Below are 27,130 nucleotides of genomic sequence, written 5' to 3'. Positions count from 1 at the left end.
GATACTGGTCGGTAGTTGGGTGGATTTTGTCTATTCCCATTCTTGAATAAGGGGACAATATTTGCTTTCTTCCAAATATCAGGTAGTTTACCTTGACTCAAGGATTTCTTGAAAATTAAAAATAATGGTTTACTTAACTCCTTTGCACATTCTCGTAGCACCCAACGTGAAATTTCATCAGGACCATTTGCTTTTCCTTTGTCTATGTGTCCAGGGAATCATGAACTCAATTAGACAGGACGTCATTTTGAACTTGCACCATTCCTACTTTACATCCTAACATTACTTTTATCACGGAGTGGCTACCACACTCCGTGATAAGGGTAATTATTAGCTTCTGCCTAGCGTGAGAGTCTGGTCGGGTCGGGCCACCCATTTCCAAACTTAATAACATGACTCTCTCGCTTAGCTCGCTTGGTTGTGTTTATTTATTTATTTATTATTATTATTATTATTATTATTATTATTGTTGTTATTGTTATTATTGTTGTTGTTGTCATTGTATGATTATTGTTCTTATTATTAGCTTCTGCTTAGCCTAACGGTCGGGTCGGGTCGGGCTGCTCATTTCCAAACTTAAGTGAGAGTAATCATCGGTTACTCGCTTCGCTCGCTTGTTCGTACTAACACTGCCTAACTAAAACTTTCCGTCTAACTATGTACCATCCTCTTTTCAGGTCATCATGACCCCTTCGCGGGATTGCCTCCTGGTGCTACGTGTGTGCCAGGCTCGGAGTTCAAGATTGATGCCTGTAACTGGTGCAGGTGTACGGACACAGGCGTTCCTGTGTGTACCTTGATTGGATGCCGTACGTACTTTCATTGTCTCTTTGTCTCTCTCTCAGTTATTATTATTATTATTATTTTTTTTTTTAACACAAAGTACGGACAGAAAACATATCGTAACTATTCTGTTTAGTATAGTTTAGTTTATGGTGGATGGGGGCGCCCATCATCCACTCACTCAATATAGAGTGATGCCATATGAGCTCTACACTGAGTGACAAGCCAAGTGGTTTCCTGTACCCAGGAAACCATTCACTACGCTGGTTGGTAACCATATAACTAGGGTTTCTGGCAGGGTTAAATGTCCCCCAGATTCCCCTATCCAAAATCACTTAATCATGGCAGTCGTTTCAGAGAGCCTCGGAGGGCCCAATCCCTGCCCAGGGCCCCAACCAAATGGGCAGACTTGCGTGGCCATGTGGAATGTGAGAGGTGTGAATGAGGAGAGCAAGAGGGAGGAAAGGGTGAATGTGTTCAAGAGTGTGAGATATGCTGTGATGGCATTGTGTGAAACGAAGATGAAAGGGTGTGAAGTGGAGGAGTGGGAGGGTGTGAAATATGTAAGATCGGGAATGAATGGGGAAGGAAGATGCAAGGAAGGAGATATTTTGTTGATGAATGAGGTGTGGCAGAGTGGAATGAGAGACTACAGATGTTCCAACTCGAGGTGTTTGTATGTCAAGTTCAAGTTTGAGGTGCAAGTGGCAGTGATTGTGGCATATGCACCGTGTGAGGACAGTAGTGAGAGAGAGAAAGACAGATTTTGGGATGCGCTGGATGAGGTAGTGGGAGAAATGCCCAGGAGCTACAAAGTGATCATCACAGGGGGATATGAATGGAAGAGTAGGCACTGGTCCTGAGGATGACATAGTGGGTTGTTATGGAGTACCAGGAGAAAATGATAATGGGACGCGACAATAGGATATGTGTCAGGAGAGGAGGTTGTGCATTTGTAACTCATATTTCAAACACAAAGATGCACATAAATATACATAGTATAGAGGAAACAGGGATCATGTTGAAAAAAGCCTGATTGATTATGTACTCGTATAGAGGTCAATGACGGGAATGGTTGCTGAAACGAGGGCCGTGAGAGGACGATGTGGAGGTCTGTGAGATCATATGATTGTGGTATGCAAGATCAACCTGAGAGGAGTGAGGTGGATCAGGAGAGAGAGGAGCAGCCAAGGAGAAAGACTCAAAGTTGAGAAGCTCAGGATCAAAGAAATGGTAGATGATTACAGGACCAAAGTAGAGGAGGAGTTAGAATCAGTGAACTAGAATGAAATGGATCTGGACAGCCTGTGGAATGCATATAGGGATTGCTTAGTTAGGAATGCTAAAGTGGTGTGTGTATGGCAAGAGTAACAAGAAGAAAGGTATGGCAGGGTGGGATGAGAAGGTTAAGAGAGCAGTGGAGGTAAAGAGGAAGAAGTGGCTAAAGTGGTTACAGGACAGGGGTTCAGTTGAAATGAGAACTGAGTATATTGAGAGCAAGAAGTACATAAAGAGACTAGTGAAGAGGAAAAGAAGGAGGTAAATGATGATCTGCGAAGAAAAACGAATACGAACTACTCTGAAAATAGGAAGTTACTCTGGAAAGAGGTGTGGAAATGTAGAAGTGAAGGCGGAAAGAAATGTGATGGTGTCAAGGATGCAGGTGGTAGATTATTAACCCATGGAGATGAAGTAAGGACCAGATGGAAAGATTATTTTGAAAGCTTGATGAATGGGAATAGAGAGAACAGAGCGACTATAAACATAACTGGTTTTGGGGGTGTGCAGGGAAGGAATACAGTGCCAGGAGATGTGACACTCGCACAGGTGAAGAGTGCTGTGAAGCGGATGAAAAATGGGAAAGCAGCAGGGGTTGATGAGGTGTATGCAGAGATGCTTAAGTGTAGTGGACAGAGTGGAATGAAGTGCTTGTTGGAGATATGTAAGAAGGCATGGATGAGTGAAACTGTGCCTGCAGAGAGGAAACAAACTGTGATTGTACCCCTGTGCAAAAATAAAGGTGAGCGAAGTGAGTGCAAGAATTATCGTGGGATAAGTTTATTGAGTGTGGTAGGGAAGGTACATGGAAGAATTATTATAGAGAAAGTAAGAGAGATATCAGAAGTCCTAGTGAGTGATGAACCGGGTGGCATTAGGAGTGGCAGAGGATGTGTGGATCAAGTATTTGCAGTGAGACAGTTAGCAGAGAAGGCTTGTAAGAAAGACCATAGGTGTTTATGGCATTCATGGATCTGAAGAAAGCATACGACAAAGTAGACAGAGAGGAATTGTGGAAAGTTTTGCACATGTATGGCGTAGATCGTAAGCTGCTAGGAACTGTCAAAAGTTTTTATGATGGTAGCGAAGCATGTATAAGAGTTAATGGGCATCTAAGTGAAAGGTTCACAGTCGGTGTGAGCTTGCGACGAGGTTGTGTGTTATCCTCATGGTTGTTCAGAATACAGTATATATGGATGGGATGATGAAAAAACTAAACACACGAGTAATGGAGAGAGGGATGGCATTCGTAATGAATGATGATGGATGGAATACCTCAAATATGTTGTATGCTGATGATGCAGGACTGCTTGCAATTACCGGACAAGAACTTGGTAGGCTCGTGCAGAGTTTTGCTGATGTCTGTGAGCGTCGTGCCTTGAGAGTAACTGTAGAAAAGAGAGTAAAGTGATGGTTATTGAGAGAGAAGGTGACTCCCAGTGTGATGTTACAGTGAATGGAGAGAAACTGGAATTGGTGAGAGAGTTCAAATGCCTGAGTACATTGACAGAAAAGAGAGGAAGATGTGCAGAAGAAGTGAAAAGTAGAATGACACAAGGAAGAAAGGTAGCTGATGCAATGAAGGCTTGAGTGTTGCACCTGCACGAGGCTTACATGAAGGAGTGTTAGTGCCAACTTTTACATATGGCTGTGAGACTATGGTGTGGCATGAAAATGAAACATCAGGAGTGAGGGCAGTGGAAATGGGAAAGCTGAGGAATGTATGTGGAGTATAGAGGGTGGATTGGATACGAAATTATGTGATTCGTGAAAGGTGTGGAATGAGGAAGTCGGTGGACACCAGAATCGAAGAGTGTGCTGAGATGGTATGGTCATGTGGAGAGAATGGATGACAATAGGGTGGTGAAAAAGGTATATTTAAGCAAATTTGAAAGAGGGAGGAGGCGAGGTAGGCCAAGGAGAGGGTGGAGAGATATGGTGGATGAGAATGTGAGGAAGAGAGGTTTGGAAGTCAGTGAGGCTAGGGAACTGACAAGAGATTGAGCTGGCTAGATGAATGTTGTGAGAAGTGCATAACCAGGGATTTTGGCACCCCTTTTTAACGTGGCAGCATCTGGATTGACTCAATCGGATACGTTTTTATGAAACTACAGAACGTGGTGGGTGTTTTTGGCTTATACGATAGAGCCAGGATTCCCGGGCTTGAATGATGAGTGAATGGAAGCGTGGCCCATTGGATTGGGCAAATCTGGGCTGTCTGGACATTGTTACTCCTCACCCTGCCCTTGGGTGGGAAAGGAAGTCCGGATGATGATGATGATGATGATGATGATGATGATGATGAATTACTGTTTAGTCCTTATTTCCCTAACACCTTTTCCTAAGTGATTTGTTTTGTTATTTACACCTTACTGTCCTATTCTGTGCTGGATGAATCCTTCCACTTTCATCATACTCTTCCCTAATAAAGTCTATCTATCTATATATTGCCAGACGCCTCAATCCCGTTTGGGGTGGCCACAAACAAACCGCCTCCAAGTCGCCTTATCCCCCGCCATCTCACCGCCCTGCTCCCAAATCACCCCCCCTCCTCTCATATACCTCTCCACCCCATCCCTCCATCTCATCCTTGGCCTCCCCCTCCCTCTTCCCCCCTCCACCTCACTCACATACACTCTCTTCGTCAGTCTATCACCCTCCATCCTCGCCACATGGCCAAACCACCTCATTGTGTTCCTCGTAACACTTCCTATCACATCCACATCCACACCACAACGCTCCTTTATATCCTCATTCGTCAGCCTGTCTCTCCATGTGACTCCACAGGCTCCTCTTAAATAACTCATTTCCACTGCTCTCACTCTTGACTTGTTTCCTTCCAACAACGTCCAAGCTTCACTTCCGTACGTTAGAGTTGGTATCACAATACTGTCATGTAGTAACTTTTTCACTTCCATGCTCACTTCCCTGTTTCTTATCACTGCCTTCAAAGAACCAGCAACCTTTCTTCCCTGCTGTACCCTTTCAAGCACTTCACCCTCCAAACTTCCATCCTTACTCATCACACTACCCAAGTACTTAAACGTACTCATATTTTCCAGTTCCTCATCATCCAACATCACTGTACATTCACTGACTTCACCTTTCTCAAAGACCATCACTTTACTCTTCCCTACCTTCACCTTTAGATTCCGTTTCTTACACACTCTCCCAAACTCATCCACCAAGCCTTGCAGCTCCCCTTCGTCTTCAATCAACAACACAGTATCATCTGCAAACAACAGTACAGGGAGTTTCCAAACACTATCCTCTCTCACCAGGGCCACTCCAACATCCACTGTCCTACCTTGTAACTCTTTTATTACCCCATCCATGTAAAGATTGAACAACCATGGAGACATGACACATCCCTGTTTCAACCCAACCTTCAAAGAGAAAAATTCACTTAGTTCACCATCCACACGCACTGCAGCCTTCGCACCATCGTACATACTCTTCACAGCATTCAACAACTTCCCATTTACTCCATATATTCTTAACACTTTCCACAATCCTTGTCTATCCATCCTGTCATATGCTTTCTCCAAATCCATGAAAGCCGCATACAACTTCTTTCCCTTCTCTAGAAACTTTTCCACTAAAGATCTAAGAATGAATATCTGATTTACAAAACCTCTTCCCTTCCTAAAGCCTCCCTGTTCTTCTCCAACTAATTCCTCTGTTCTTTCTCTAACTCTGTCAATAAGTATCCTACCATACACTTTTCCTATTATACTAAGAAGACAAATGCTCCTATGATTACCACACAATTCTTTTTCCCCTGTTCTTTCTCTAACTCTGTCAATAAGTATCCTACCATACACTTTTCATATTATACTAAGAAGACAAATGCTCCTATGATTACCACACACTTCTTTTTCCCCTTTTCCTTTGTACAAGGGAATAATTATACCTGACTTCCAATCCTCCGGGACTCTACCTTCCTCCCAGGCCAATCTGCACATCTTCCACATCCATTCTACTACTATCTCTCCCCCATGCTTCAGCATTTCACCACACACTCCATCAATTCCTGGGGCTTTCCCCGATTTAACTTTCTTCATTTCTGCCACAACTTCTATCCTACTGATTTCTTCCTGTCTTCTCACCTCCCTCCTTCTCCCAGCCATTCCCCAGCCACTTATACTCCCATTACTTCCATCCTCTATGTTCAACAATTCCTTAAAGTGTTCTCTCCATCTGCTCACTTTGTCTCCCTTCTCTGCTAGTAATCTACCATTTTTATCTTTCACTCCCCTGCTAACTTCACTTCCACCCTGTCTTACTGTTTTCACCTCTTTCCAGAACATTTTATTATAGTTCCTCCACTTTACACTCAAATTCCTTCCAAATTCCTCATCCACTCTCTTCTTACTCTCTCTTACTAATCTTTTCACCTCTCTCTTTCTTTCCACATATAACTCTCTCTTCCGCCTCTCAACTTCTTCCACGCCCCTATTTCTCATCCATTCATTGTATGCTTTCTTCTTTTGTGCCACAGCCTGTCTCACCTCTTCAGTCCACCACGCTGTTCCTTGCACCCCCTCCGTCTTCTCTTCCTTCCACACACCACATCACATGCTGCACATATTTCTTCTGTAAATATCCTACACACACCTTCCACGTCTCCCAACTGCTCCAATTCATATTTGCCCAATCGTTCCTCCACTTCTCTCTTAAACTCTGCCTTTTTCTCATCCTCTTGTAACCTTTCCACTCTCCTTGCAACTACTCCTTCCTCTCGTCTTTCCCTTCTTCTATTCCTCCATCTTACTTGAATTCTAATTCTGGCCACCACCAAGTAGTGGTCAGAAAGTCCACTCCCCCAACCTCTATGAGCTCTTGCATCCATTACACACCTTCGCACCCTTTCATCCACACACACATAATCAATCATTGCCTTCCTTTCATTCAGTTCACCACCCACCCTTCTCATCACTCGCCATGTATACCTGTGGATTATTTTATGCCTGAAGAGGGTATTGGCTATCACCAACCCCCTCCCAGCACAAATGTCCACTAATGCACTCCCATTCTCATCTATTTCAGCAGGCACACCCCACTCACCAACTATTCCATCCACCTTCACATTCCCAACTTCACCATTCATATCACCAATCAAAAGCACTCTCTCATTCCTTCCAAACTTTTCCATGCACACTTCTACATTTGTCCAGAACTCTTCTCTCACTCTTCTAGCACGATCTTGTGTTGGCGCATACACACACACAATCGCCCACATTTGTATTCCAACTTTCAACTTTACCCACACAATCCTTGACCCAACTGATCCATACTGTCTTATGCTCTTCTTCCATCTTTTACTCACAACTATACATACTCCTTCCTTTGCCCTCTCATTCTCACCTACTGCACATATACCCCATCCATATTCCCATTCTCTCACATTTTCTTCTCTCCATTTTGTTTCAGTTATACCACATACATCCATTTTCGCACCCTCAAGCACCTGGACAATCTCTCTCTCTTTCACCTCATCATTCGCTCCCCTTACATTCCACGTACTGATAACCATGTCCTTTGTCCGGTCCTTGGTCGTCATCGTTTGGTCAGTCCTTGTCCGAGGCTTATTGTTTGTTTTTTAGTTAGTTGTTTTCCAGGGAGAGGCACTAACCCTTCGCCAACCCTTTTAGTCGCCTTTTACGACAAGCAGGGATACTGGGGGAGTATTCTTGAAAACCCCCCCTACCCCATGGGGTACAAAAGGATATTAACCACACATTTCCAAAAATAAAATGCTAAGAAAAGGCCATTTCACACGGGATGCAGTGCTAGCTCTGCTGCAGATGGGAAGCGACATGGCTTTCAATTGCTTGTTTTCTTTTGAGTGAGGCTGTTCAGACTGGATGCGATACCATGTAACTGTCATGCGTGATGTCGCTTGCATAGCTTTACAGATTGCCACCTCTGAGGTTTCTCTCAACACAGCTTCCGTCACGCATGCGTACAAGAGTGCTTGAGAAGAGAGTTGTCACAGTTTGCCAGTGTGTCCTTCACACTTGGGGACTGCCTGTCCTTCACACTTAGGGACTGCCTGTCCTTCACACTTAGGGACTGCTTATCCTTCACATTTAGGGACAGCCAGTCCTTCACACTTAGGAACTGCCTGTCCTTCACATTTAAGGACTGCCTGTTCTTCACAGTTAGGGGCTGCCTGTCCTTCACACTTAAGAACTGCCTATCCTTCACACTTAGGAACTGCCTGTCCTTCACACTTAGGAACTGCCTGTCCTTCACACTTAGGGACTGCCTGTCCTTCACACTTAGGGACTGCCTGTCCTTCACACTTAGGGGCTGCCTGTAGTTTGTATCTTGTTTCTGGATATCTCATTCAGTCACTGATAAGACTTCATTCAACTGAGTGGGAGACATTCTAAAATAGTGCCTGAATTCTTCCTGATCATGTGAAAGTTCTTGAAAAAGACAATGGTATTCACCCAGCTTTAACCCATCCCATCCAGGTGACATGTATACATGTCCTCCCAGGGCCTTCCGGGGGCCATGTATACATGATCTAGTAATTCTTGCCATTGTTTGAATATTCAGCTGGTTAATTCCACCATACACAGCCACTGGCAACTCTCCTGCATGCATCACAGTCATGCTCCAGTTGCCTGTGTACCTCGGTCTGGGATAGACCTATGCAAAAAAATATTCCTGTGTTCCGACCCTCGGGTGACCGCCTGCGACCGCCAACTTCAACACCATTGAAGTCAAAAGGCTCTAAGAGGAAACGCCTTAGTAATAGTGCGATAGAAAAGGAGTTGGATCTGCTGTTATTGCCAGTGGTGAGTGGGGAAAGTGACTCCTCCTCTGAGGAAAGTGACATCGCCATACTGAGTGTGGAGATGTATGCCTCAGAGGAGGAGAGTGACCATGATTTCTTCACTGTGCGGCGATGTTTTTTCTGTGCACGATCATCAACCTTCTCTGATGATGAAGGGTCAGATGTTGTTGATGGTCCTGCAGAGGATGATATTCACTCAATGGTGAAGGTGGAAGGGGAGGTAGGGAGTGAAGAAAGGGAGGAGATGGAGTATGGTGGGAGGAGGAAATGCTGCAGGCTGAGCCGCGCACCAGAGCGGCCTACAGTGGGAATTTACACCCGTCCTTCATCATCACAACCTTCACGTACACGGCCTGCATCGGTTCCCACATCGCCATGTGCCTCACCACGCTGGCCTGCATCACTACATGCCTCACCACATTGGTCTGCTTCACCACATGCCTCACCACACTGGCCTGCCTCACTACGTGCCTCACCATGCTGCCCTATCTCACTACATGCCTCACCATGCCAGCCTGCCTCATTACATGCCTCACCATGCTGGCCTGCCTCATTACATGCCTTACCATGCTGGCCTGCCTCACTACATGCCTCACCACGCTGGCCTGCCTCACTACATGCCCCATCACGCTGGCCTCCCTCACCATGTGCCTCACTACGCTGGCCTGCCTCACCACGTGCCTCACCATGCTGCCCTATCTCACTACATGCCTCACCATGCTGGCCTGCCTCACTACATGCCTCATCACGCTGGCCTCCCTCACCATGTGCCTCACTACGCTGGCCTGCCTCACCACGTGACTTGCCACACCAGCCTGCCTCACCACGTGGCTCACCACGCCGGCCTGCCCCACCACGTGCCTTATCACCACAGCCCAGCACATCAGGCTATGTAGGTGCAAGTGCACGCCGGCAGGAACGTGCCTGACAACGCCTATCACCATCGCCATCACCACCACGATCGCCGTCACCAGCATCATCACCTGCCTCATCTGATGGTAAGTCAGCAGACTAACCACCATGCTACCATGCAAGGGGCCATGGCAGGGCACGGGGCAGGCCACGTGCACGGCAGACAAGGCACCTAGGATTGGTAGGTTTGAAGCTTTTGCCTGGGAGGAAGGGACGGGGTTTCAGCCCGAGGTACCTGTGTCTGATGACACAAATGCAGATGTGCAGCCAGAATTCCCATGTAATCGATCTTCTGCAGTGGACTTCTTCCTTGCTTTTTTCACTACTGCAGTGATGGAGTTCATTGTGAAAGAAGTGAATAGTTTCGGGGAATTCTGCTGCAACTGAGCTGAAACCTCGCACCTGAGAGAGAGGTGCGAAGATGAAACAATGGACTGCGACGAATGTTAGTGAAATTTATGCTTGTCTAGCTCTGACTATGTTGATGCATCATGTTAGGAAACACAATACACATGATTACAGGCGTGTGGATGATATTGCTGCAATGCCAGTATTTGGTAAGTATATGCCACGGGACCACTACCTTGACATCCTGAGGTACCTGTATTTTTCCACGAATATGGGCCCACATTAGAACGACGGGCTGTGGAAAATTCGCTCGATTCTGGAGATGATGAAGGAAGATTTTCATTTTTTTTTTCAGACCATTTCAGAAGGTTGTTATCAACCAGTTGCTTGTTTTGTTCAGGGGACGTCTTGCCTTCATTTAGTACATTCCCTCAAAGAGACATCGTTTCGGAATATAGTTTTTTGTACTGTGTGCTTTCAAGACTGGGTACAGTACATGTTAGATTACATTGTGTGTGCAGTGAATGATGCAGCGTTGTCGAAGGACGTTCCCCATTGCTTCTCTGGCTCAGTTGTCAAGAAGCTGATGGACAGCTACTTGGTGGCAACCATATCCTGTACATGGATAATTATTACATGGCACCAAGTCTTGCAAAGAACCTGCAGGAACACAAAATTAGATCATATGGCACTGTCTGTGCAAAGAAGAAGCATCGGCCATCCTTTCCCAAAGGCACCATGAAAGGGGAGTGCAGGACCTTGAAATCAGGTAAACTCCTAGCAATTCACTGGCACAATAAGAGAAGGTGAATGTCCTCTCTATGGTCCACGAAGGTAGGTTGATCAACACAGGCAAGGTCGATAGGAGAACGAGGCAGCCAGTCTTCAAGCCTGATGCTGTTATCAATTATAACGTGAACATGCGACTCGTCAATAAATCTGATATGCAGCTCGGCACCATCGACTGTCTGAGGAGGTGTTGTAAGTGGTATAAGAAGGCATTCCTACATATACTGGACATCTGTGTACTGAATGCCTTCATTCTGTACAAGGATGTTACACAGACTAGCACATCCCTCAGATAGTTCGAGAAGGATGTAATTTATGGCCTTCTGGAGAGATACGGACAGGTAAAACCTTCCGTGAAATGGAGGCACAGTGTGCAGCAACTGCCTGACCCCCTGCAGTGCAGGGACTACCTCAGAGGCATTTCATGGAAATACTGCCTTCAACAGCTGCAGGCAAAGAAGCCTTCCAGCGTTGCTATGTTTGCACCAATTCATTGCGCCGACCACAGCAACGCCGTATGATGATGTGGTGGTGTGCTGGATGTGAGGTGGCAATGTGCACTAACTGTCTCTTCGATTTCCACTCAAAGACCGAGTTGTAGGAGTCTGGGTATTATGCACAAGTTAGTTTTGTGTATACTGGTATGTTGTTTTTTGTGTGAATAGAAAAAATGATTTTACTGCTCTGCATATACTAATGTAAATAATGGAAGAAGAAAGTTTGTTTCATGATAAAGTCACTCTCTTATTTCGTTTTCAAAATACTTCTTTATACATATTTCTTATGATGAAAAAGTACAAATCACAGTCAAGAGAAAGTCACGGTGGTAAGTATTTCTGATTATGGGCAGTATTTCCCATTAGGGGCAGTACATAAATAACTACCGGTACTTTATTCATAATATTTTTTTTATAGCTTTTTTGTAGTAGTACTTGTAGTGGTAGTAGTAGTGGTAGTATATGTTGTAGGTGTGGTACTAATAGTAGTAGTTATGCTAGTTGTAGTAATAGTAGTAGTTGTAGTAGTAGTAGTTGTAGTGTTAGTAGTAGTGGTATAGTGGTAGTAGTGGTAGATGTAGTATTAGTAGTAGTTGCAGTAGTGTAGTTGTAGTTGTAGTAGTAGTAACAACAGTATTATTTCTAGTAATTGTAATACCCAGACTCCTACTCGATCAGTGGTGCCAGAATCGGACGACAGTGCTAACCAAACAAACATTTCTGTATGTGTGTAAATGTGTGTGTGTGTGTGTGTGTGTGTGTGTGTGTGTGTGTGTGTGAGAGAGAGAGAGAGAGAGAGAGAGAGAGAGAGAGAGAGAGAGACAGTCAGAAAGCATGTGAGAGTGTCTGTCTGTCTGTCTGTCTGTACAGCAAGGCGGGGTGGTGGTGGTGCAGGCGAGCGGACAGCCTGCCTTCAAGGTTGTTGCTACGGTTACTGGCCTACCAGCACCAAGTACGACAGCTTATGGAAAAATATTCACATAAACAGTGTTTGTAGTGAATTTTGGTCTTCTGGAAGAGTTATCAAAGTGTTATTATTGTGGAGGGCTACCGGAAGCCTTAGTTGTGCCACCGAACCTCCACAACGCATACGGACACCGGCAAAAAAAAAAAAAAAAAAAAAAAAAATGCCCTCATTCCCCACTCACTCACTCTCCTTACATGAACTTCCCGGACCATCTCATGCAATCAGCTTGAATTCGAAGGATTGATGAGTAATATGACACCTTGTTTGTTATATTTGTTTAAGTTTTAAGTGAGATATGATAGTTTAAAAATGGACGATTTTCCAGATTTCTCTCGGGAATGCCCAGCTGGTGGGAGCGCTCGTGACAACATCTGCCGGAGGGGAGAGGTTAATCTTTACACATTTGTCTCATACTCATTTCTTTTTCATTTTCTTGGTAATGGCTAGAGTGAGCAATAACAGCTCCTCCTCCTCCTCCTCCTCCCCCACCACATAAGACCACTCGGTACTGTCATCCATGGCTCCAGTGATACAAATCATCGCAACATCCGCAACGTAACTCGCTGACATCGCTACGGTGTAAAAGTCGCATCTTAAGCATCACCAGCGTACGACCGCAGGGCAGTTAGCATCACATCCGGTGTGAAACGGCCTGAAGAGGTGTAAGGGAGCTTTGTCTTTAAGTTGGCCTTAAATTGCCACCTCTACCCTGAATGTTGAGTTGTCATATTAACACTAGAGTATCATGCTAGTCACGAAGAAGTGCAATGGAAAGGATTTATATTAAAACTAGAACATGATGCTAGTCACGAAGTGCTTTGGTAAGGATGTATTACGTTAACAATTGAATTTGATGCGAGTCACGAAGAAGTACTATAGAATGGGTGTATTGTATTAACTCTAGAATATGATGCTAGTCACGAAGAAGTGCTATGGAAAGGGTGTAGAGCCATAGCATTGGCTTTTTCTGCCACTGAGCTACGTGAAATAAACTGCAAAACGACTATAATCTGGGCCAAGTTAAGGTGAAAGGAGTATATGCACATAGAATCATCCCTACTCAAACATCACCACACCCTCTATGACAATATCCCTAACACCTACCCATAAGCGATTTGTTTTACTTATTGCACCTTCTTTTCCTCTTCTGTGTTACAAAAATTTGTGACAAGTTAGAGTTAAAGAACTATATATAGTAATAAATATTATTTTTCTCTTTATCTTTTTCTACCACATCCACGCCCACACCAGCAGACTGAGCCATCTTGCATTACTTATTCATTTCCAAATCTCACTACCACACCCACGCCCACACCAGCAGACTGACCCATCTTGCATTACTTATTCATTTCCAACTCTCACTACCACACCCACACCAGCAGACTGAGCCATCTTGCATTACTTATTCATTTCCAACTCTCACTACCACACCCACGCCCACACCAGCAGACATACCGATTTATTTCTGATTCTGCTTCATTTTTCTTACTAATACTTCTTCCTTATCGATATATTTCTGATTCTGCTTCGTTACTATATTTTTACTAACACATCTTCCTTACTGATTTATTTCTGATTCTGCTCCATTACTATATTCATGTGAGTTATTCATGCAATCTGGGTCGATATAAAAAAGACAAAAGAATCAAACCAGGGGATATTAATGAGTAGTTTGGAAAATAATTCGCTAAGGAAGACGTGTTAAGGAGCCTCCTTACCCGACGAGAATACGGGCCACTGACCGTCCTGCCGTTCCTTCTGTCTATAAACTATCTATCTGTCTGCCTATCTATCTATCAGTCTATTTATCTATATGTCTATCTATCTGCAACCCTCTCGCTATTACGACCCAGCAAGATACCTGGAACCACTGTCTGACTCACTTCTTCATTTCAGCAGCATTCGTGGCCTTTCCCCTAACGTTCTCTCTGTTGAGCACCACCTCTCCTCCTCTATACCTCACTTTCTCTTCCCAACTGAGATTCAGCTGTCTGAGGCAACTGATAGCAAAGCCATTCTCTGTATCCTCCTTCTCTCTCTATACTCATATCAGAGTCAAACGTGCCTGTTGTGTAATGTACGCAACAGCATATCGTGCTCTCTTGTTCCTGAATTGAATCTTCTGAATTCTCTACTCTCTGGCTTCGACTTTCCCATTATTCTCTGACTAAATATATCTGTGCTGTTTACATATCCTCTAATTCTACTATAAAAAATTCCTCGACTATATTACTTCTCCGATGGAACACATCCTTTCCATTTCTACTTTCTCTGAAACTCCATTCTAGGATATTTCAATGTTCACCACCACCTTTGGCTCTTCTTTCCTTTCACTGATCCACCTGGTGAACAAGCCCATGCCTCATCTATCATTAATGACCTAGAGCAGCTTGTACAGCACCCTACCTGTATCCCTGACCGCCTTAGAGAGAGCTCCAACACTTGACCCCTTCCTGATCCTTCTACTTACACTGTTAATTTTTCCTCTAGGTTGGGCTCTTCCATTCACAACCTTGTCACCCCAACCTGTCCTATCTCTCCAGTAAGGCCTGTTGACCCTCCCAAGAAGCAATGGTTGTGGCACTTCGGAGCTGCTGATTTGGAGGCTCTCAAGCAGTGCTTCTTTGATCTTCCCTGGAATGATTATTGCTTTCATGGCCGAGCACCATCTGAGTGTGCCTTACACATTATGGAGGTTATTCTCTCGGGAAGTGAAGCATACATTTCTTTCTCATATTCTTTTACTAAAGCCAAAAGAAAAAAAAAAAAATCTTGGTTTAATCATTCTTGTTCTAATGCTGTCCACAGCAAGGACAAGGCCTACAAAAAGTAACAGTGCCAACCCACTCCTGAATCTCATCTCTTTCGTGTTTCTGCCAAGAATCATGCAAAGTCTGTTTTTCACTCTGCTAAAAATAATTCCATTCGTATTAAATGCTCTGAGCTCTCCAACTCTAATTCTTCCCGCTCCTTCTGGCACTTTGCCATAAACCTTTCTAACAATCATCGTTCCCTCCCCTTTTCCACTCCGATGGCTCTATAGCTAATTTTCTTCTACTGATAAAGCAGAACTCTTCGCTCAACCTTTCTCTTCCAATTCCACCTTGGATGATACTATTGCTGTTCCTCCATCACTTCCCGCCTCTGACTTCCTCTTGGCTGACGTTGAAAGCTCTTTAGTTGATTTTTTTTTTTTTTTTTCATCACTGGCCACAATGTTAACAAAGCATATGGGCCTGGTGGGGTCCCACCTGTCGTCCTCAAGAACTGTGCTTCTGTGCTTATACCCTGCCTAGGTAACTCTTTCGCCTTTGTCTATTAACTTGCATCTTTCCTTCTTGCTGGATGTCTGCTCTCATTCAGCCAGACTTAAAAAATGACGACCATTCCCAACCCTCTAACTATAACCCAGTTGCTGGAACATCCTGTGTGTTAAGTTTTCTAGTATATTCTTTACAAAAAAAAATAAATAAATAAAGCATCTTTCCTATTACAACCTCTTCCTGATCGTCAGTAAGGGTTCAGCCAGGGGCACTTCGCTGGCAAACTTCTCACATACCTTTCAGACTCCTGGTCATCCTACTTTTGGGACTTTGGCGAAAGCTTTGCCATTTCACTCGGCCTCTCAAACACTGTCGATCGAGTCTGGCATAAATCTTTAATTTCCAAACTGCCCTCTTACGGTTTCTATCTTTCTATCTCTGCTTTCATCTCTAGCTTCCTTTCTGGTCGTTCTATAGCGGCTCTTGTAGATGGCAACCATTCTTCTCATAGAGCTATCAATACTGGTGTTCCTCAGGGTTCTGTCCTATCACCAACTCTCTTCCTTCTATTCATCAGTGACCTTCTAAGCTGTACATATAACCCTATCCACCCATACGCTGATGACTCCTCCCTTCACCTTTCCATTCACTTCCCACAGTGTCCATCTCAGCAGTTACCTCAACAAACAAGGGATGAGGGTATGGCACACCTAATGTCTGACTTGGTTCATATCTCTGGGATCAAAGTAATTTTGTTGTTTTAAATGCATCAAAAACTCTCCTTACATCTACCAACCTGATAATATCTTCCACAGGAGAACTCTCCAATTCTTAATAGTATCCAGCTCAGCCCTGTATCATCTTTGAACATACTTGGGGTCTCATTCATCCAATATTAATCTTGGAAAGAACATATTACCTCACTTGTAAAATCTGCTTCAATGAGACTGGGTGTGCTAAGCCGACTCCATGCCTTCATTACCCAGGCACAGTTGTTAGCTTTATACACGGATGTTATTCGCCCATGTGTGGAGTATGACTCTGTGTGGAGGAATTCCCCACATATTGCTCATCTTAACCACATGGAGTCAAAAGCTTCTCGTCGCATTAACCCTCCTTCTCTTAATAGCTTCCTCCAACCTCTGTTTCTTCCAGCGTACCCATCACCAGGACCTGGTCCAACCTGCCGTGGCAACGCCGTGTGGAAGGTAGGGGGAAAGATCTGCCGCTGCTGGAAGGAACGCAGTGTGTGTACGAGGTATCACTGTAAGTTGTGCATTTGTGTTGTTCTAAATATTTCACTGGCAACCTACTCTTTATTGCCTTACTTACAACAAACTTATTTTCAGTACTTCAGTCTTTACACACACACACACACACACACACACACACACACATATATATATATATATATATATATATATATATATATATATATATATATATATATATATATATATATATGAAAAATGGAACCAAAGGCCGGAGCCCGGAAATCGTTCTCTCTGAGAAAAAACAAATACAATACAAATACAATTCAGGTGCTATACCTCCATCACTTCCCCACCAGACTTCCTCATGGCTGACAATAAAATTTCTTCAGCTGATGTATTTTCTGCCATCACTGGCCTCAATACTAACAAGGCATATGGGCCTGATGGGGTCCCTCCTGTTGTTCTCAAGAACTGTACTTCAGTGCTTACACCCTGCCTAGGTAAACTCTTTTGCCTTTGTTAACTTGTACCTTTCCTTCTTGCTGGAAGTTTGGTCTCTTTCAGCCTGTTCCAAAGAAGGGTGACCATTCTCAACCCTCTAACAATCGTCCAATTGATTTAACATCCTGTGTCTCTAAAGTTTTCGAGTCAGTTCTTAGCAGAATAATTTTAAAGCATCTTTCCTATCACAACCTTCTTTCTGATCATCAGTAAGGGTTCCGTCAGCAGCGCTCCACTGGCGATTTTCTCACATATCTTTCAGACTCCTGGTCATCCTCCTCTCAGGATTTTGGCGAAAGCTTTGCCATTGCATTTGACATCTCAAAGGCTTTGCATAGAGTCTGGCATAAATTTTTAATTTCCAAACTACCCTCTTATGGTTTCTATCCGTCTATTTGTGCCTTCATTTATAGCTTCCTTACTGGTAGTTCTACAGCCGCTATTGTAGACTGCCATCGTTCTTGTAGCTATATCAACAGTGGTGTTCCTCAGGGCTCTGTCCTATCACCAACTCTTTTCCTTTTATACATCAATGACCTTCTAAGCTGTACATCTAACCCTATCCACTCAAGCACTGATGATTCCACTCTTCACCTTTCCATTCTGTTCCCGCATCGTCCATCTCAGAAGTTACTTCAACAAACAAGGGATGAGGCTACGGCACACCTAATGTCTGACTTGGTGCGTATCTCTTACTGGGGTAAGAATAATCTTGTTGCTTTTAATGTATCAAAAACTCAGTTCTTACACCGATCAACCCAACACAACCTTCCACAGGAGTACCCATTAATGTTTAATAATGTCCAGCTCAATCTTTCATCATCCTTGAACATTCTTAAGGTTTCATTCACTCGGGACTTGGAAAGATCATATTGCATCTCTTGTAAAATCTCCTTCCATGAGATTAGGTGTGCTAAGCCGACTCCATACCTTCTGTACCCCTGCACAGTTGTTGACTTTATACACGGGTTTTATTCGACCTTGTTTAGAGTACAACTGTCATGTGTGGGGAGGCTTCCCACATACAGCTCTTCTCAATAGGGTGGAGTGAAAGGCTTTTCGTCTTATCATCTCTTCTCCTCTTACTGGTTTCCTTCAACCTCTGTCTCTTTGCCTCTCTGTTACATCTTTATCTCTTTTCTATCGCTACTTCAATGGTCACTGCTCCTCTGAACTGTCTGCATGCATTCCTCCACCTCTACGACAGGCGCGTAGCACCCGTCTAGCAGCAAACTCTCATCCCTTTTCTGTCCAACTCTCTAATGCTAAAGTTAACTGTTACTCCCAGTCCTATATTTATGGAACAGGTCAGCTCTGGAACTGTCTCCCTCTGTCTGTATTTCCTGCTTCCTATGGTCTCCAGTCTTTCAAACGCAGTGTGTCCAGGCACCTCGAAATGATCGGATCTTGAATTTGGCTCTCTCTTGTATTTTGTTTTTCTCTTGGAAGGAACAATTTTGCAGGCTCGCGGCCTTTGGTATGGTATGTAGGTGGACTACTGGGCCCTTAGAGCAGGCTGTGAAGCCTATGCCCAGAGTCTGAAACACAAAAAAAGAAAAAAAATATATGTAGGAGTAAACGGGAGCAGTACATGTAGAGAGTTGTTAACCAAGTCCAGGATAAATGGGATACATTTTCACCCAGAACTCACTTAGACTTAGGAAGTTGACTTCATCTTTTCCCGAGGGGTTGTTTGTGTTCCAAAAACTCTTCCTGGATCTCTGTAGGAACGTCATCTACAAGACGTTTGAATGTGTCCCTTGTCATAGCCATGGTAACTTGATTGGTATTTACATCTGTGAAGTATCACCGGAAGTCGTCAGTGAGACAGTTAAGGTGCCGTATAATCCCTGCCTTGAGCACGTGGTTGATGACATCTCTGATGACTTCAGAAAGTCAGTGAAATTGGGCTGCGTGACCGTCTTTAATTCGTCTCCTCCAGAGCTGCGGTTATTCAATGAATGTATTTATAATGTTTGCTTGGTGGATGATGTTACTCTGACCACCCTGAAGTTTCTAGCTGAGCTCATTTAGAGCTTTGAACATATCTGCTATGTATGCCAAATGAGCCTGAAATACTGGCATGTTCATCTCGGTGAGTAGGTCATCTTTACTATGACTGGCCAAGAAAGTCTTCACTTCTTCACTAACATTATAAAACTGATCGAGCATGTTGCCCTTTGACACCCAGCGGACTTGTGCGTGGAACCACTGGGTTTGGTGTTCAGCATCCATGTTTTAACACAGGTCATGGAAAAGTCGTGTATTCAGGGCTGACCCTTTGATGAAATTGATTGTTTTGATGATGGTCTTTAAGTGGGCGTTCAGGGCTGCTGGTAATGTGTTGGAAACATGAAGTTCTTTGTGAATCATGCAGTGTATCCCAATCACTGCAAGATTCTTAAGTTTAAGTGCCAAGAATCCAGATCGAGTCCCCAACATTGCTGAGGCTCCGGCTGTAGGCACCCCGATTAAATCCTTCCATTGAAGTCCTTCTTTATCAAAGAAAGTTAAAATAAGTTCCATCACATCCTCTCCTTTTGTTGTCATGACCAATGGACGACAAAAAAGGAGGTCCCCTTCGATGTCTTGATCATCAACATATCGGGGAAATACGAGAAGCTCAGAATTATTTGTTATATCAGTGGTCTCATCAAACTGAATGGCAAATTGCTTTGATAACGAGAAGCTCGGAATGATTTGTTATATCAGTGGTCTCATCAAACTGAATGGCAAATTGCTTTGATAACTTTGTCTTGTCAGTCACTTGATCTTTAATGTTGTTAGCCATATCATCTATCCGTGACTTGACGTTGTTATTAGACAGCGGGATTTGCTTAAGTTTGTTAACTGCATTATCACTAAGTTTTGCATGTTAGGTGAATCCACTGTTATCCAGCCTCAGTCTCTTCAAACTATCTGATTTCTGCTTAAAAGATGATCAGTTCTTTTCAGCTAACCCTGGGTGAATCTTTTCAAGATGCTGCTCTAGCTGAAATGGTTTCATGGAATCATTTGCTAGTACGTTGTGGCATATTAAGCATTGAGGAAATTCTGTGTCGTCCTTGTCAGTGTAGGAAAATCCATATTGGATGTAGTCTTCCTGGTGGCATCTCTTCTTATTCCTTGGCATGATGATGGATGACCAGTTCACTACCTGTCAATTAGCAATACCCTAGTAAAGATCAAGTGGAGATACTCATCATTCACCAGAAATTAATCAGAAGGTACTCACTCCATGATCCTGGTATATTACACCTCTACAAGAGATTGAATTTTTTCTAACTGTTGTGGAATCACACGAAATGCAGAAAACATGAAGTAGGCGTCCACACTGAAAGTGGGGAACGTGTTTGAACGAGCAAGCGAACAAGCCAGGCAGTGCTGAATTTTGTCTCATGTGGCTCGTCATCTTCCCTTGATTTCCTGACCTGAAAATACTAAAAAGAACTTATTATATTACACCAAAAATATTCCCCCACACTTCCTAAAACCAACTCTCTCAGCAGTCGTCGGAAAATACTGCTGCGCTACTCACGCATCCTTAGACCGTTACTTCTTGCTGCTGCCGGCTGTTGCGCTACTCTGCCTTATAAAAAATCGTTTTACATCAAAAGTATTCCCTCACACTTCCTAAAACCAACTCTCTCAGCAGTCGTCGGAAAATACTCGCAACCTTAGACCGTTACTTCTTGCGAAACCGGCTGTTACACTAATCTTCCATATAAAATATCACTTTCTCTATTTACAGAAAAACTATTGGCAATTATGGGCTGTCCATGAAATGAAAATAATTGAGGATTTTTATAGGATTTCGATATTGGTATCTGTCTTGTAACTTCAGAATTGACAGATTTTAAAAAAGTTCGTTACTGTACTACACAGTTTTCCTCCGGACCCCTGGCGGCAATTCTTGCTGATGCGATAAACCTTTCGCTCGGGTAAATATGTCGGGGGTCCAAACTGTGACTAAAATAATTTGGTGTTCTGTGCCGCTTCGCTCGGTCGAACAAAGAAAAGATACGTATTCCCCAGGATTCAATCAAGCTTCAGGGCATTAATTTGGTTACTACTGAAGTATACTACACCATTTCACAGTTACAGTACATACTTTCTTACATCATTTTCTTCTTACTGTGTGATATATTTTTGAACGTGGAATTACACGAAGAGCTGGTTTGTTGGAGCTGTCATCACAAGAGTTACAATACAGGGTTTTCCTTTTACATGCCTGCTTTCCTTTAAGTTTACATGTATGCATTCTCATTTCTGTTCGAAGGTTATAAAAATGTTACCAAGTCATTCACGATGCATTTCACATTGTTATTCATGAAGCATTCTATTCTAACCAGCACACATCATTTTTCCATACCTTATTAGCTGATTCATCACCAGGAAGACTACTGTAAACACACCGATTTCTCCATTTGTGAACAAAATATTCCATTACCCCACAGATCACATAATTTATTCAATAATTCACTATTCATTTCTGGTGTTATTTAATCTTCATTTACCTGAAAAACCTGCCTTACATCAGGGAAACTGATTACTGCGCGGCAGAACCAGCTGAGCAGTGCGGCAGGACCAGCTGAGTGGCTCAATGTTGTTGTCTGGGAATACAATAGTTGCCACACGCCACCAGCAGGTCCCACACGCCAATCCTCACTCTTGAAAAGCACAAATTAAAAGCCAAAAACCCTTTGGCCATAAAACATACGTACATAAGATCAATTACCGACAACACATGAAAAAAGCCACTCTAGCTATTTTGGCCTTATCTGTTTATCCCTCCCTCCCTGGAATGACCAAATTTCCCCCAGGGGGGAATTCCCCTACTTTGGGAACCACTGGGCTAAAAAGTGAAGTGATTTATTTCTCTGAATGTTACTCCGTCCACTTTAACTGTACTGTCTTTAACTTGGCCTAAAATTGCTGCTTTTCCCTCGTCACTGCTATGTAGTAACAGTAAATCAACACTAGAATATGATGCTGGTCACGAAGAAGTGCTATGGAACGGATGTAGAACCAAAGTTTTGTCTAATTTCCCTACGGAGCTACGTGAACTAAACTGCAAAGGGGAGAAAATCTGAGTCAACTTAGTGTAGAAGGACTATAGGTGAAAAACTGCCATCCCTCCTTGAATTGTGAGTTGTAACAGATGATGTACAATACTGTGTGGTGGTAGTCACGAAGAAGTGCTTTGGAAAGGATATAGAGTACATTTTAAATATCTACAATGACAAAGTAACACTCCACTGCCCGGATATACAAACGTTCCTTAACCCCCTTCAGCGGCCGAATGAATAATAGTGGACTGCAGGAGGAGGGCAACTTCAGCCTGCTACTACTACTACTACTACTACTACTACTACTACGAATTACTACTACTACTACTACTACTACTACGAATTACTACTACTACTACTACTACGAATTACTACTACTACTACTACTACTACTACTACTTCTATGTTTACTACTACTACTACTACTACTACCACAATTACTACTACTACTTCTATGTCTACTACTACTACTACTTCTGTCTACTACTACTACTACTATACTACTACTACTCCCGGTACTACTACTACTACTACTACTACTATTACTACTACTACACATCTTTCACCATGGCCCATATTTCATCTTTTGTGGCTCGGTGGCAGAAAAGACAATGCTACGGCTCCACATCCATTCCATAGCACTTCCTCGTGACTAGCATCATTTCGAGTAGTAAATCTATCATGGCCGGTAACCTCGTCCGCTAAGTAAGCGCCCTAACACCTTTTCCTGATCGATTTATTCAGCTTTTTACAGTGTCCTTTGTAAAATAAATCTTACCAATACTGTAATACTCTGCATAAATAACGTGCAAAAGGAAATTGACCAGGCGTATCCAAAAATAAATTGCTAAGGAAGAGATGTTAGGGAGATTCCTTAACTGACGAGAATACGAGCTTATAAGATGGAGACATGGCAATTTTAGGCCAAGTTAGAGTGAACAGAGTATCTCTCTCTCTCTCTCTCTCTCTCTCTCTAATTACATCTCTGCACTTCCTCTTTGGCAACAGGGTAAGCAGCGGCAGGAAAGGTGACTGCGTTGGTGTAGCGGGCATCCTAAACCAGTCAAGAAGAGATGGAGACTGGGTATGAGAAGAGGATGAAATTTGAGATGAAAATGGGAGATACTAATGAAGAAAATGGAGTGGAAGGATGCCAAAACAATGCAATCTGAAAGTTACTGGAATAAAGGAAAATGAATAACCAGTTTATTCCATTTTTATTTACTTCCTTGTACACCATGATTCCAGTTCCTTACCTGTCTATCTATCTATCTATTGTCAGACGCCTTAATCCTGTAAGGGGTGACCACAAACAAATCGCTTCCACGTCGCCCTGTCCTCTGCTTTTTTACTGCCCTCCCCCAACTTACACCCCCCTCTTTCATATACTTTTCCACCCCATCCTCCACCACATCCTCGACCTCTTCCTCCCCTACTCCCCTCCACCTCACGCACATACAGTCTCGTTAGTTTCATGTTCTCCTTCCCAGGTACAAATAAAAAAAAAATAAAAAAAATAAACTATTGCAGCTCAGAACATGAAATAATAATGAGGCATGAAGTGCGTTGTTTTCTGGAGGATTCGTGTCATTCTCACCGACAAGGAGAGTATGTTTTCACCCCTGTTTGTTTGTTAGCACAATTACTCAAAAACTGAAAGAGAAATTTGGACAAATTTTGGTGGATAGATAGCCCATATCTCAGGGAAGAATCAGTTAACTTTTGGAACCGATCCGGATCGTATTACAGATTCTGGATCCGGAAAACACTTTTTTGTGAAACCCTAACAAGTGATGAGAAAACCTAGCCCATTATGAAGAGTGGTTTGGAAATTACGTTGTCCTTGTTGGAAAGATGCGCTCCAATGAGTGCCCCTCTTTCACTCACAAGTGCTCGTGGGCCCTTCAGGCCCCTCGCACTTGCTCCTGCAAAGGGCTCTCGTGCTGCGATAGTATATTTTAGTTGTAGCTGTGGGCAAAAAATTCTACAGAGATCCTATGCCAGGCGCCGAGAGCGGCGTTTTTTGGTCAAAATGTGATCACTCATTAAATATAGTAAACGTTTTTCAATCGTGATGGGACCAAGTTTTTTCACATCAGCGAATTTTTTGTGATTTTTGTGCCATTTTTGGTGCAATTTGAATGTGTAGCTTTTGGCTGCTCAACACACACACACACACACACACACACACACACACACACACACACACACGGCTAGTGCTATTGTACAGTATATTAGATGTACATTAGCTTCCAAGCCTCTTAGCCTAATCTACCGCAACCAAAACTTAACTAAGCTTATCTAACCTAACCTAACCTTACCTGACCCAACCTAACCTAAACCAACCTCATCAACTTTAATCTTATCTAATACAACCCAACCTAGCCCTAACCTAACCTAAGCTCATCAGTAAATTTTCAGTTCCAGTCACTCTGGAATTTGCACATGGAATCTTGGTTTTTCTAATATTTTGAAATTTGGGGCAACTTTTCTGAGTACCTTTTCCCTTGGATGTCTTTTGTTGTTGAGATATCCCTCCTCCCCCATCAATAAACGCACCAGTTTTAACGGAAATGGATGAAACAGTTCGACTTATCAAACCAATAATAATAATAATAATAATAATAATAATAATAGCAATAAATCATAGGAAAACGTATGTTTTGTCATCGCACCAACCAGTACCTAGCCAATTTAGGCCTAATGTAACGTTTACCTACCATAATTCCTTATTTTGTTTGGGGGATGACCGCCAAATTAAAAAACAAGACTGGGGCCCATAACCAAGGTATATGAGTTAAAATACAAATAAACAAAAAGCGGTGCCAAGATACAGCAAATCTGTCTTCTGCAGTCATTTTAGTGCTGAGATAATTATAAACACAACAGGATATCTAGTCAACAATGTCAAATAACAAATTTGGAGTAAAACGGGTGACCCCCTACCATAAACTCGGGGTGACCCACCCCTGATGAAATGAGGCATGATTTAGGATGCAGATTTGAAAGGGGAACCTTTAGGTTTTAGTTTCATATTGATATGACGACCTTCAAAGGAGTTATGGTGAGAAAGCAATTTTTACCCATCCCTGTTATTTTACATTTTTGGCCCTACAGCCTGGGCTTTGGCCCAATTTGGCCCATAATTCAATCAGGTGACCAGAAGGTCATAGCCAATTATCTCTGTAATTTTATTCAAAATCTCACCATTAGTTTTAGCGTAGAGTTGTTAACCGTCTTGCACACCATTAGTTTGCATTAGGTTTCCAAGCCAGGCACAACATCAAAACCCTGCTTAGGCTGCCTCCGCTCGTGCGGAAAGGAAAAGAATTCTAAGGCCAAATTTACCCTCAGGAAATGCTTATATTTTTACAAATCGTAGCCCATCATCTTCGCTGATGTTTATACAATAAGCAAAAAAAAAAAAAAAAGATGAATAAATGTAAAGAAATGAAGTGAGAAGAAACCTTATTTAGGTGAAAACTAGCTTCTAATGACTTCCCAACATCACTGTACAAAATTTTTCTCAGGATATGCAGTTGCAAAGTACATGCCTATATGCAGAATTTCACGAGTTTTCCAGTGAGGACAATGACAATTTGATATGTCCAATAGTTTTCGAGTAAACTGGAAAAAAAAAAAAAAGCTTAAAAATGTCTGATTTGCTTATCATTTCGTATGTTATTACTGACACCGTAACAAATATATATGTAAATTATTTACAGTTTTGTAGCCCAAAGGTTAGGGAAGCCCATGATACAATAGACATTGTTATAACCCTTTTTGTTATTGAGGAAATGAATTTTGAAGTTAGGATGGGTTGGGAGCGGTAACAGCATGGAAACTCGTGCCTGTAAGCTCAGTACAGTATGTTTATGTTTTGAAACTTTTCCCAAATAATTTGCACACAAAGGTTATTTTCTATCTCTCTATCTATAGCTCGACGCCCTAATCCGGCAAAGGATGGCCGTAGACAAAACACCTCCAAGTCACTGTGTCACCCACCATTTGACTGCCCTCCCCCCAACTCACTCTCCCCTCTCTCATATACCTCTCAACTCCACCCCTTCACATCATCCTTGGTCTTCCTCTCCCTCTCCCTCCCTCCGCTTCACCTAAATCCACCCTATTAGTCAGTCTTTCGTTCTCCATTCTCTCCACATGTCCAAACTACCTCAGTGTATTTCTCCTAATTTTCTTAACCACATCCACATCCACCCCACAACATTCCTTCATTTCTTCATTCGTCAACCTGTCCCTCTATGTCACTCCACATGCACCTCTCAAGCAAGTCATATCCACTGCTCTCACTCTTGACTTCTTCCCCTCTAGCAAGGTCCATGCCTCGCTTCTGTACGTCAGGGTAGGGATCACAATACTATCATGCAGTGACTTCTTAACGTCCATGCTCACCTCCCTATTTCTCATCACTGCTTTCAGTGAACCAACCACATTCCCTCCCTGCTGTACTCTTTCAAGCACTTCATCCCCCAAAGTTCCATCCTTAATCATCACACTACCCAAGTACTTAAATGCACTCACATTCTCCATATCCTCACCATCCAACCTCACCGTGCATTCTGTGACTTCATTCCTCTCAAACACTGTAACTTTACACTTGTTTACATTAACTTTCAGATTCCTATTCCTACACACTGTCCCAAATTCATCACCAAACCCTGCAACTCCCATTCATCTTCA

The 27,130-nt window shown here is 43.0% G+C and overlaps 1 protein-coding gene across 1 annotated transcript in view; it reads left to right on the top strand.

The window, feature by feature from the left end:
* Positions 1–23,613, top strand: part of LOC145395439 (uncharacterized) — a 29,329-nt gene extending 5,716 nt beyond the window's left edge. Inside the window, exons 2-4 of the mRNA XM_080269043.1 lie at positions 678–809; positions 16,801–16,911; positions 23,438–23,613. Of these exons, the coding sequence (XP_080125169.1) occupies positions 678–809; positions 16,801–16,911; positions 23,438–23,442 (248 nt within the window). The 3' untranslated portion in view covers positions 23,443–23,613. The remainder of the gene's footprint in view (positions 1–677; positions 810–16,800; positions 16,912–23,437) is intronic.
* Positions 23,614–27,130: the final 3,517 nt, after the last annotated feature.

Source organism: Coenobita brevimanus, chromosome 31 (assembly GCF_032717465.1).
Source record: "Coenobita brevimanus isolate Jiangsu-jjx chromosome 31, ASM3271746v2, whole genome shotgun sequence".
Taxonomy (NCBI): domain Eukaryota; kingdom Metazoa; phylum Arthropoda; class Malacostraca; order Decapoda; family Coenobitidae; genus Coenobita; species Coenobita brevimanus.
This window is presented reverse-complemented; position numbering and strand designations above follow the sequence as displayed.